This window comes from Carassius auratus, chromosome 36, assembly GCF_003368295.1.
Source record: "Carassius auratus strain Wakin chromosome 36, ASM336829v1, whole genome shotgun sequence".
NCBI lineage: Eukaryota > Metazoa > Chordata > Actinopteri > Cypriniformes > Cyprinidae > Carassius > Carassius auratus.
The window spans coordinates 12,778,126-12,790,574 of record NC_039278.1 but is presented as its reverse complement, the minus strand read 5'-3'; the positions used below and the strand labels follow the sequence as shown (position 1 = coordinate 12,790,574).

At 39.7% G+C, this 12,449-nt stretch overlaps 1 protein-coding gene across 4 annotated transcripts in view; it reads right to left on the bottom strand.

Moving 5' to 3' along the window:
- Positions 1-5,558: 5,558 nt before the first annotated feature.
- The window catches only part of LOC113055295 (Nance-Horan syndrome protein-like), a 46,117-nt gene continuing 39,226 nt past the window's right edge, over positions 5,559-12,449 (bottom strand). For 3 of the 4 annotated variants that reach the window (XM_026221477.1, XM_026221478.1, XM_026221480.1), the window contains 3 exons: positions 9,331-12,357; positions 8,881-9,004; positions 5,559-8,736 (listed from right to left, as the gene is read on the bottom strand). In XM_026221477.1, the coding sequence (XP_026077262.1) occupies positions 8,124-8,736; positions 8,881-9,004; positions 9,331-12,357 (3,764 nt within the window). In that variant the 3' untranslated portion in view covers positions 5,559-8,123. The remainder of the gene's footprint in view (positions 8,737-8,880; positions 9,005-9,330; positions 12,358-12,449) is intronic. The other variant, XM_026221481.1, reaches the window with a different exon arrangement.

Here is a 12,449-nt window from a genome sequence, read left to right as displayed (position 1 = left end):
AAATATGGGGCAGGCCATGCTATTGGTACAGCAAGAGAATCAAGAGAATCAATCGTAGATCCAGTTTCTGAGGTTTTGGTGAAAGTTTTGGAGTCTAAACTAAAGGGATTTGGACAGACATTGGGAAGGGAATGGGAAAAGGCACTGGTAATGGAAGCAAAATTGGATAAGGCACCAACAAAGTTCCTGGTGGGATCAGTGAGATCATTGGTGTGTTAGTGGGCTGCTCAATTTCATGTGGCAAGAAATTCAAATTGAAAGGGACTGGTTGTTTTGGACCAGTCATTTCACACTCTGCCAAAGCACAATTGCTCAGAGATGGTATTAGATCTTGCAAACATGTTGCAGTTCCAGGGCTTTGAAACACTGGTGTGTCTGTGTAGTAAACCAAAGTTTCTGGTTGACACAAAAGCAGGTTTTCAAGCAAAGTGCTTGTCTGGATATTGAAAACTGGACAAGAGCGTAAAGAAGGTTGAAGTTGGGAGTTTAAATGCTGATTCAAGACCAGTGGCATGGAGGCTTTGCTTGAAGCTGGCAAAATCAAGGGAGATATACCTGCCTCACCAACCTGGGGTGACGAACCCAAAGCTAACTTGTAAATGAACAGGCAGTACAACAGGCCTATTTTCAAGAAGGATAGACTGCAGCAAAGATGTGGCCACTTTGAGAGTGAGATTCACTCAGTATTCATTAAAATGATTAAATTCAGGTTAAGTTTTTCTTGTTTGTTCTTTGTAAGTGAGATTGGAACAGTCTGATCCATTGTCATCTGGTATTTCTGTGTTGAGCTGATGCTTTTTTACCTGTTTTGTTTGGTCTGTCATTGTAGACTCATAAGACCCTAAGGTTCTACAGTAAGAAATGTGAAATTTCTAAAACGTCCTTGTGGTTAAGCCCTATAGGTTCCTGGGGGAAAAAAAGAAATATTTTGCATCATAATAATGTTTTTGCATTCCATGTTAATGGATGAATTCAACGACTGACTTGTCAACAACTGACTGACCAAACAATTTATAGATTCTGCTCTACAAGGAATCTTAAGATCAACAAAGAAATTTGCTACTTTGAGTGAAAAATGGTTTTCACCCATACTACACTCTTAAAAATAAAAGTGCTTCAAAAGGTTCTTCAAGCGATGCCATAGAAGAACCATTTTTGGTTCCACAAAGAACCATTGAGTCAAAGGTTCTTTAAAGATGCATACCTTTTTATAATCTGAAGAACCTTATTTCACTACAAAGTACCTTTTGTGAAACAGAAACACTCTTCAGATGTTAAAGGTTCTTTATGGACCCATTTAGACAAAAGGTTCTTCTATAGCATCATGAAGCAGTGTAATGCACCCACGTGACCGCGCGGCGAGCTCGAAGCTTGTCGCAGCTCTACGATGGCTCTGGATTTAACCAGGGGGCAAGGAACTCGACCGGAAGTTGAAGTCGGGTGGGGGCTGCCATCTTTTAGCAGAACTTCACTTGCGTTAGCATTCCCACTGACCCCCATTCATTTTGGCGTCACTTTGACAGCGAATAACTTTACATCTGAGGCATTTAAAGACTCCGTTTGTCCATTATTTATTTCTAAAGATACATGACAATGTATAAAGGGCTCCATTACCTTCTATGTTACATTATGGCCCTGTATAAACAGTTTTTGTAAAAAATAGGCTAACGATTGCGTCATAACCACTCGTCTCTCTGTCGCATTACCGTACAGACAGGAGGAGAAGCTCGCAGGCAATTAACTTAATACGGTGTACTGGCGTTACATTTTAAAATACTATACAAAATAATTAATCAGAATACTTACTCCTGCTCACTCACGACAAATAACTCCCCGCTCAAGCTCGCCGTCTCTGCAAGATTAACGATGGCAGTTTGCACGCACAGCCACTTAGAAGATTTACATCTGTCAGACAGGTTGCTGACGTCGTCAAGCTTCGTTTGAGTCTGCGTGTCAGAAACGGAAGTGCAAAAAAAATGCTAAAAATGGGCTTCACTTGTCTCAATTGAGTTCCAATGGGGTCGCTGTGTCCATTTCTTTTACTGTCTATGGATTTAACTGAAGCGAACTGCCCTCGAAATTCCATTGTTGCTTAACCTTAAAACTGAAGGCTGACTGTGCATGTCAAGAGAACTCGCTTATCACTGGGATCCATGGCCGTAGGTTTAGGGGGGGACACTAGGTACTAGTCCCTATCAATATTTTGAGATGACAAATTTGTCCCCACTAATATTTAGAAAGCTCCTTTGAACTGCTATTTGTATCTTTGCACTGCTATTTGGATCGATTTTAACGGCCACGACGACAGTACAAGAAACGCTGTAATTTGATTTGCGCCGGGGTATCTGACAGGCTACACGCGCGGGCCGGGACTACTATTGTGCTTGCACTAGCAGTGAGGCAGGTGGTGTGTGTGTTGGTGGTGTGGTTCCTTGTCTGAACGAATATGCATATTTTACATATAAAATAGAACTTACAGAATTACGGGTGTTGAGATGTTGGGACGTTAGTGTCTGTGAAAAAAGACTATTCATGGAGAAATAGCCTCCTCTTGTGGCATTCTCCGGAATTTCTATCAACAGGTCTTAGTCCACAAAACAAATGTCCAAACTTTTTCAACTACCCTAGAATAGACATTCTTAAGGTGCGTTCACGCCATATCATAATTACCGTGATTACGAGTACCAACAAGTCCTTCCACAAAATGCCCAGGAGAACATCGACAAAGAACATCGACAAAACGGCCATTTGACATCAGTGGTTCAATCGTAATTTTAAGAAGCTATGATAAAATTACCATCTACTGCCATTATCGAGAGTGACATGACTCATGCTAGTGATGCTGCTGATGTAAACATGCGCTGAGCCTTGTTTACGAGCAGAGGAAAGCATGTGCATATGTTGTGGTACTCTCCTGAATGTCGGTAGATGGAAACTCAGGAGAGAATAATTGTTGAATAAAGTTCATTTTATTTATTTATAGCTTCATAAAACTTATGGTTGAACCACTGATGTCACATGGACCGTTTTGTCGAAGTTCTTGGTACCTTTCTGGGCATTATGTGGAGAACTCTGGCTATCTATGGTAGGGTCACCAGACGACCCCATTTGACTGGAGTTGTCCCCGGAAATGTCACCATTTTACAGCACATTCAAAACAACGATCACTTTCACCTGCAGAGGGCGCTGCGAGATACTTTAGCTATGTAGAACCTGGATGAGAGCAGAGTGCTATTATCATCAATTATCTAAAATTATTTGTCTTTTAAGGTAGTCACATACTAACTAAACATATTAAAGGAACACAATAATGTTTGTGCGCACTTTATAACAAGTCCACAAGATAAGGTTGTGGTATTGTTTTACACACGGTATTAAACATTCCTAAAACTTTTGCCGTTACAACTTTATGAATAATATAAAAAAAATAAACTAAACAATTAACACTTGCAGAAAGCACTTACTTTGTGGTCAAAATTAGCCTAAAATGCTAAATAATAATTTATTGTTATTTTCCATATATCCTGTTCCATTTCCAAAAGCATTATTTTTTTAAAAAATTACTTTATACTCACAGTTCATGAAAATGTTACAAATATTTGTTAAATACAGTCTCATTTATCATATATTCTCATATTTATTGTTTTATTTTTAATATATTGTCCCTGTTTTTTTTCATTTGTAAATAATCGCAAGTGAGATTTCAAAGATATTTTGTCCACTGAACTAGAAAATGTCCCCGGTTTTCATTTCAGAAATCTGGTCACCTTGGACGATCAGAAAGATCTCAGATCTAATCTTAATTTTTGTTCCGAAGATGAACAAAGATATTACTGGTTTGTAACGACTTGTGGGTTAGTAATTAATTATAGAATTTTCATTTTTGTGTGAACTATCCCTTTAAGAGGCTTAAAACTGACCGATTAGTATTTCTTACTGTATGTACGTTTTATAGCTTTGTTTTAAATACATTTAAAATGTTTTTTTTTTCATTGTGACTGCGAAGTGTCAAGCCACATTGAAATATTTTTAACCGTAGGTCCAACTGTACATACATTTCGTGATGTATTCTCACTATTTATGACACAAAAATCTTTACCAGTAACTAAAAATGACATTAATGCACAACATTTGCCTTAGCTTAGATTATTTGATTCTACTAATTATGTGAGGTTTACATTTTTATCAAATTCTGAATGAATACAGTAAATATATAAATCATACTACAGACATCCACAATTATTTTTCAATGCAGTCACATTTATTGGCTTTCTCTATACACAGTTACTAAGCAGTCACTTGAGCTGGCAAGAAATGGTTCAAATTTACAATGGAATTCCCACAATGTTTACTTAAAAAATAAATACAGGACTGAGAGAGTCGCACAGCTCAAAAATATACAAAGGCTTGGAATTAATGTAAACTTTTAAAACATTTTAAAAAATGAAATAGTGTCTTTTTCTCTTTTTTTACTTTAAAAAGATTATATGTACATGTTTTTACAAAAATACAAAATGGATTCAAATCTCTTGAAGTGAAGTTTGTATGCAGAGTGAGATTTGTTTCCTGTTTATTGTAACTGAATGAGATGCATCTTATCTCTAGACATTTTCACTTTCTGATCAATTATTTGTTTTATTGTAATTTGTAATTCTTTTTACATCAGTACACATTTCAACCCCTTTGGCAAAAAAGACTGTGCTTCTCCATTAATGCAGAGAATTTCAACAAGAAAATTAAAAAACAGAAATATAAGACAGATTGATGATATTTCGGTCACAAAGAAGGAACCCACATAATAACTATGTAGTGTATTTTTGTTTCCTGTCACATATTTATTCTTTCTTTATAGATGATCATTTTTGTATAGAACTATGTCGCAGTTTAAAACAATCCAAAGCATTTGAGGTAAAATAGCTATTATTCAGATAACTGTGATTTCCCTTCATTTTTTTTTTTTATATTTTGAAAATAAGGCCTAAACTGACTGGTTAGCTTCACTGCAGGAAACTAGGTTGATTCTTCTAATGTTGCTACTGTTGTGTTGTGAAAATAGAAATAAAAACAAAAGACACAATCACTGCTACATATCTGAGAATTTTGTCACGAGTGTTGTTTTCATGACTGCAATTGCATCACAAACACAGAGAGAATAGTATGAAAGGAAAACTGATGATGTCAATGATCCCCCCACCCCCCACCCCCAATGGCAACTATGAGAGAATATGGCCTGGGTATAGAATTCAAAGCACCAAAACATTTAACTACAGGTGTGTAACATATGGAATAACTTATATGCTCAGAATGCAAGTTTACAGCTAATTAGAAAAGTTTACAAGTTCGGTATCTTCATCATTGGCTGATACACCCCTGATATGATTTTTTTTTATTATTTTATTTAAATAAAGCTTTATTGTTATTCTTTTCCAAATTTATTAACAAAATAATTCTCTGGATAAAATATCCCATAATTAAAAATACTTTTTTTTCTATTAAATGTTGCAATCTAAAAGAAGATTTTATAGGTTATTTCTATAGCATGGACCAAAAAAAAAAAAAAAAAAAAAAAAACTCTATACATCCAAAATTCTGTAGTTTTAAAGCACAGCGAATTGGGACAACCATCAGACAGGGTTGTTTTAAAGGAGCAAAAAAGACATGGCACAATTGCAGCTCCTATTTTATGAGAAAATATTTGTTAGTTCTGTGTCTAAGAATATTCTGGAAGTATTCTCTACCAGTATAAAACAAAAAGAATTCATTTCTTAAACCTCTTGGACATGACAGTACATGACAAATCAACAACAATTCAGAAAAAAGGCTGAAATATTATGTTAATCATCCATGTATATACAGATGAGCAATGAACCACTGCTGCCTTTTTGCAGTCATTTTTATCTACATCCCAGAGGTTGACATATATCAGTACTCACATTACATGAATCCCTAAATATAATTCTCTCATCATTTAAACAAAATGGCCCCATACACCCTCTTATGCCTCAGTCTGTTCTTTCAAAATTCAGCTGTACATGAATAGTGCCTCGTTAGATTAGATTGTCCAGTTCCTCCACTTAAGGGAAAAAGCTCAAACTGTGTATACAGTGACGTATAACTCCAAATTTCAACAAATCTTATACATTTTGTACATTTACTGAACAAAGCACATACTCAACAAATTCAAGTCAAGGTGGAAATACATTTTAAGTGGAGATGTGACATGTTCTAGTGTTTTATTGCATGCTGTACAGAGGATGAAGAAACTGAATTACGACCATGGTGAAAGAGCGCTTATTAGAGACGGATGACCAAAAATGTATCTTTTCACAGCTTGTCACCTTCCCTTCAGTGGCACAGTGTAGGCTTCACAAATCTAGCTAATTTCTATGAGTTTTGAACTCCAAGAAGACCTCAGACTGAAGTTTCACTTTAAAAGTGAATCCGTTATTCTTCAAATGAACAGTATTCTTGATTTTAAAGGTATTCACAGAATACATTGAGATTGAGGTCGTCATTTCTTTTGCAGTCACAAAAATTGTCTCTGTTTGTTGGTTAACATACTGTACATGGTGACACCTGAATTGTGACTAAAGTACACAACCCAATTTGGGTCTATGAAGAAAAGTAAACAAATTAGTTTTTGTAACCGTTGTTGTAATGCTTTCTGACTATTTGAGATTCAAACAGCATGAAGAGTCACTCATACACACATACACACACACCACATTACACATCCCACTACATTACATTAAACTAAAAACTAAAATGGGATTGATTTTGTCCGCTTGCCTTGTTATTTAACAGTACATACAGGTTGTATATTTCAAGGTATAATTAACCAAATTAAGTGCAAAAGAACTGATGATTTTACAAAACAGTCCATTATTAGAACTATTTTCATAACATTTCTAGCTTTCTTTTTCTCAGAAGTCTTTCACCTTGCACACCATGGTGCGATTGTCCTTAGAAAAGCTTCCACATATTCATGTAAATTTGTGATGGATGATGTAAAAATAATAGTTTTCTATATTAAAATGTTACCTTTTTAGTATCTTGTTAAAGGGATAGTTCACCCAAAAATGAAAATGTTATGTTTATCTGCTTACCCCCAGGGCATCCAAGATGGTGACCTTGTTTCTACAGTAGAACACAAACCAAGTATTTTTTACTCAAACCGTTGCGGTCTATGCAACAATGTAAGTGGATGGGAATCAAGGCTAAAACATACAATAAAACAAAACAAAAAAACATACACAAATGTGTATGTTTGGGGGATTGTGACGATACACTGATGTGTAAAAACACAAAACAATCGGTCTGTGCAAGAAACTGAACGGTATTTATATTGTTGTTGTTTTATTTTACCTCTGATTCACTGCCACCTATCTCTGACACTATCTACAATCTCAGTTAGGGAATGTCAATGCTCCATTTGAGAGATAGGTGGCGGTAATGCACTTATAAGTCTGCAATCCCCCATAAAGCAGGAACAAGAAGATGACACCTCAAGCGCCTGCTGCTGAGAACAAGAACAGGAGGACGCGATCAGGAGAGTTTTAACAGTTCAGACATTTTGTAAATCAGAGGTAAAAAACTATATAAATACTGTTCAATTTCTTGCACAGACCGATCATTTTGTGTCTTTACACATCACTGTATCATCACAGACCACAGGGTTTAATTTGGTTTTGTTTATGTGTTTTTGTTTCATTTAATGTTTTACCTGTGATTTCCATTCACCTACATTATAAGACTGACAGACTACAACAGTTTGAGTTAAAAATCTTTGTTTGTGTTCTACTGTAGAAACAAAGTCACCTACATCTTGGATGCCCTGGGGGTAAGCAGATAAACATCTTTTTTGGGGGGGTGAACTATCCCTTTAAAGAATTACAACTAATTTCACCATCTCATTTTGTGAGCATAAAAGCATGGTTTATGTAATTTCCATTCCATGTTTTCAAATGACCCGTTTTTTTTTTTTTTCAAACCACCAACATCAGGGGAGAAAACTAAGGTAGATCATAATATGTGAACATCACTCTCATTCAGTTCAAATAGAATGCTTTCATATTATAAAAGGTTTATGATTTTGATAAGTGGTTAAAAAATTTATAATACCACTAAGAGGAGCGGTCATCATGTGGACTTCCATCTGAGTTTTCCGTCTCTCCCTCTGATATGGCCTGCATTGGGGCAGTGTACAGCCGACTCCGTGTGCTATAGCGACTGCTATTTGCTGCAGGTGGAATTCTGGAACGTCCCTGTCTGGAGGCAGCTGACATGGTAAGTGTTTTTGGGGAGAATCCTTCACTGTTGGCCCTAGGGAACTGGCTTAGAAGTGGATCGCCACTGCTAGTGGAATCCTGTAGAAGTGAGGAGGGCTCCTCTGGCCTTGCAACCTCTAATAGTAGCTCTCCTTGAGTCTTGGGTGTGATTGGGCTCTTAAGGATCTCTGTAGCAGACATGCGGTAACTCGTGTCTGAGCGACTACCCTTCTTTAGCAGCAGGAGTTTGAACTCCTCACTGGATGTACTGGACTTTTTGGCACTCCTGTAGATGGGTCCCGGGGTTCGTTGGGAGCTGTTTGAAGGGATTGAGGCAGCTGGGGTGACCGGGCATACAGTAGGGTTGCTGACAGGGGCGGTTGCAGGGGCGGTTGCAGGTGCTACACCAGGGCGACTTTTTCCACTCATCTCCCCAGAGTCTTTACGTCCCAGCACTTTCCTTTTAGATCTGAAATAATTTGGTAGACAGTGTATTATGTCACATAAAAATACACTTCCTGTAGTCCAATGATATCAACAAAACCGTAAAACATATAGAACATGACAATGAGACACAAAACGGTGCAGGGGAATGTAAAACAATTGTGCATACCTGTGTATCATGGCAAACAGATCTTCAGTTGTGCGTAGTTTGTTGGGGGATGGGAAAACATCATCATCATCAGGTTTAGAGTCATCAGTCAAAGAAGAGGTTGAATTGTCACTGGGAGTTGATTCTGTCAACATGCAAAGCATTTATACAACAATGCATGGAGTTTGTTTTGTCATGTAACTACTGTACAGTATGTAAGAAACTTGAGAAGCTAATTTAAAACACTGACAAGGTATGTTTACTGTACTAGTTATCATTAACTACAGCCATGGTACAATAAACCAATCACATTTGTTAAAGGGATAGTTCACCCAAAAATTAAAATTATGTCATTAATGACTCGGAGGTCTTAAGGGTTTGGAACAACATGAGGGTGAGTCATTAATGACACAATTTTCATTTTGGGTGAACTATCCCTTTAAGTTGTTTTTTTTTTAACAGGACAATTACCCTTGCTGAAGTAGTCCTCTGTGTCTGGGGTTGACCCTTCTTCCCTAATGTCCTTTGAGGCACTTCTGGTTGTGACACCTGATGTCTCATAATCCTCATCTCGGACCTGTACATCGCTGATTGTGTAAGTGTGCGATGCCTCTTGAGTTGAAACAGGCACTTTGTCAGGACTATTGCACAGTACAAAATTGCTCCTCTGTATTTCACTGTAAGCAGGGGGTAGCATTGTGCTGGCCAAACATACAGGATGTGCTGAAGGGTCTGGCCGCAATAGTTGATTTAGATCTTGTTTTAGTCTCTCTGGTGACAATGTCAGTTGCACATCTGGATACATTCTGCTGTCCTGTTCTTGCTCAGGACCTTGAGATGACCTTGTCGAAGAATCTTCTTTTTCAGGAGTAGGATCTACAGGAGGTCTGAAAGCAGTCATTGCCCAGTAAGTACCAGGACCAAGCCTTTCCTGTCTTACTTTCACTTCCTCCTGGGGAAGAACAATGTTTGGTGGAACCTGTGATTCACAGAGCTGTGCCACGGGGGGTTTGTAGGCTGGTGGTTTCCTGGTGTGCCTGTTGCTAGAGGATGGGGCTTCAGTTATTAATGTGGGACACTTGGGACGAGTTACTGGATTTGCACTGGCCAGATCATACCCTTGTTTTCCTTCAGCTGTTTTACAAATAGATCGCAGTTGAACTGATCTAAGAACAGTTGGAGTGATGGCCAAATGGGCTGAGCTAGTTACTGTGCTTGTTGAACTTTCTGAAGTAGAAGCTGCAGATGCAGTGCGAGATTCTACAGCAGCAGAAGCAGCTGCATTGCGAGCTTCTGCAGCAGCAGCTGCAGCTATGGCGGCTTTCTGCTTATTCTGGTGTATGATGTGCATTTGATTTCTGTGGGGAAAGTGCTTGCTGTGAAGAGCACTTAGGTCGAGGTGACTGGGCGGTATGGCATGGAAGTCAGTTTCCCTCCTGGGGGAAATGCCTGGGTTTCGGACTGAAAGCTGTGGCTGTTGTAGGGAACAAAGTGAGGACTTCCTTTCAGGGACTTTGGGTTTCCTTTTGCCACTGGTTGGAGAAAGGGGCCCTGGGAAGAAAGCTGAAGGGAAGGAAGATGTAGGTGTTTCAGATTGACTAGAATATCCACTGGAAGGGGATGCCAAGCCTATCAGCTTTTCAGGGGAAGCTAACTTGAACTCACCTTCAGGTGGAGGAAGAGTTGGGGAAGTAGGTCTGGACCTGGGTTCACAGGCTTGCATCTCTGCACTTTCTGGTAACTTGATGCATTCAATAACAGCTGTATCCGTAGCACTGCTAGAGTTAGACAGAGACCGGTATGGATCATTTGATTTCAAGTCATTGTGGAGCCAGAGGTCTGCATAGTCTGCTTGCACAGCACCTTCGTCCTTGAATGAATGTGTGTCCGAGGAACTGAATGGAGAGGAGCAGTCAAGTATGTCCCTGACATTCTCCACTCCCCATGCACCAAGTGACTCAAGACCTGGAGTCTCAAGGTGCCCTGCAGAACCAGCCAAATCCAGCTGCAATTTCATCTCTCTGGAAGACAAGGGCAGCGGCAACTCACAAGTAATCTTTGGTTCGTTCTGCTCTAGAATATTCACAGCACTGCTTGTTTCCTTTAATGAAGAGCTACGTTTTGGTGGTGGTGGCTTGGCCTTTGGTTTTTTTAAGGAGAAACATGGTCTGCCTAGTGTCCTCGTGGCTCTGTACTCTGACTCAGGGAATTCACCCATGCCAGTTGCTACATTTCCACTTGGGCCACAGTCAGGGTCAATGGCTGCATAGTTGTAGTAGCTTCTGCTATTCTTAACACCAACGTCAAAGTGCATGGAGGAATAGAATCCTTCAGTGTCAACGATGTAGTGCATCTCAGATTTCCTAGCGGATACTTGGTCATTGAAGCTCTCGTAAGTTTCTCCACTAGAATAACTGGGGCAGCTGACGCCACTCTCATCCTCTCTGGAATGCTTTGGGCTGAAGTCTTGGGGGCAGGGCTGATCTTGCTGGTCCTGAGCGAAGTTCCACTCACCATCACTAGCAGTGCTAACCCCTGCATCATCCATCTGATCAGTGGCTGATGAGGTAAAAGAACTAGATCGTTGCCCCTGTCCTTGTGGCTTGTCAATGTGGTAGGGATCAATTATGAAGCCAGTGGTGTCATCAATGACATGGGACCCAGTATTAAGGGAGATTTCTGAATCACAGTGTGAGGATCCAGTCAGGGGAGGAGAGGCAGCAGGTGGTAGAGTTTCAGATGTCTGTGATGGGCAAGTGGAACTGCTTCCACTCCAGTTGCCACTTGAGGACTGGTGATCCTCTTTATGGTCCATCTGGCTGCCAAGCACTCCTGTAGTGGAGGCAGAGTGGATGGGGCTGCTGAAAGTATCAGAGCTGGAGGAAATTTCACAGCTACCCATGTCAACTTTGCGTGGGAGCCTGGATCTGCCTCTTTCAATCCATGTGTGGTCAGGGCTCTCTGGATGTTGCATATGCTTGAGACTTCCAAACTGTAGCTCTGGCATGGCCTGGTCATCAGTACTTTCTTCTTCTTCCTTTGGAATTCTCTGTCCTGGAACAGGTAGGAAGTCTTCAGTTTCATATGGAGAGAGTTCCTCATCTTCCTCTTCATCATCATCATCATCATCATCATCATCATCATCATCATCATCACTGTCATCTTGATCCTCATCCAGAAGCCGGCCACCCTCACGTGGTAGGCTTCTAGAACGAATACGAGTGGCTGATGCTGCAGCATACACATTATCAGAGCGATCTGGCAGGGAAGTGATGTTTCCAGTGGAGTGTGAGAGAGAAGCTGGAATTCCATGACCCCTCTGAGCACGGATACGCCTCCGGGATGGAGCTGCAATCAAGAAGTCATCTGTCTGACAGCCAGAGTCCTTGGTGTGCAATACTCGGCCACTTAGGGAGAGCTCCTCATGCCATAGTGACTTGTGTGGGTTGGCATGGATGATAACTGTTCTCTCTCTAGCCACAGGTGATTCATCCGAATCTACAAGTAAATCAGAAAACCAATAATTAAACTAAATCTATATGAGGATAACACATGCAGATGTCAAATGAACAGTTGCTTTAATGAACTAG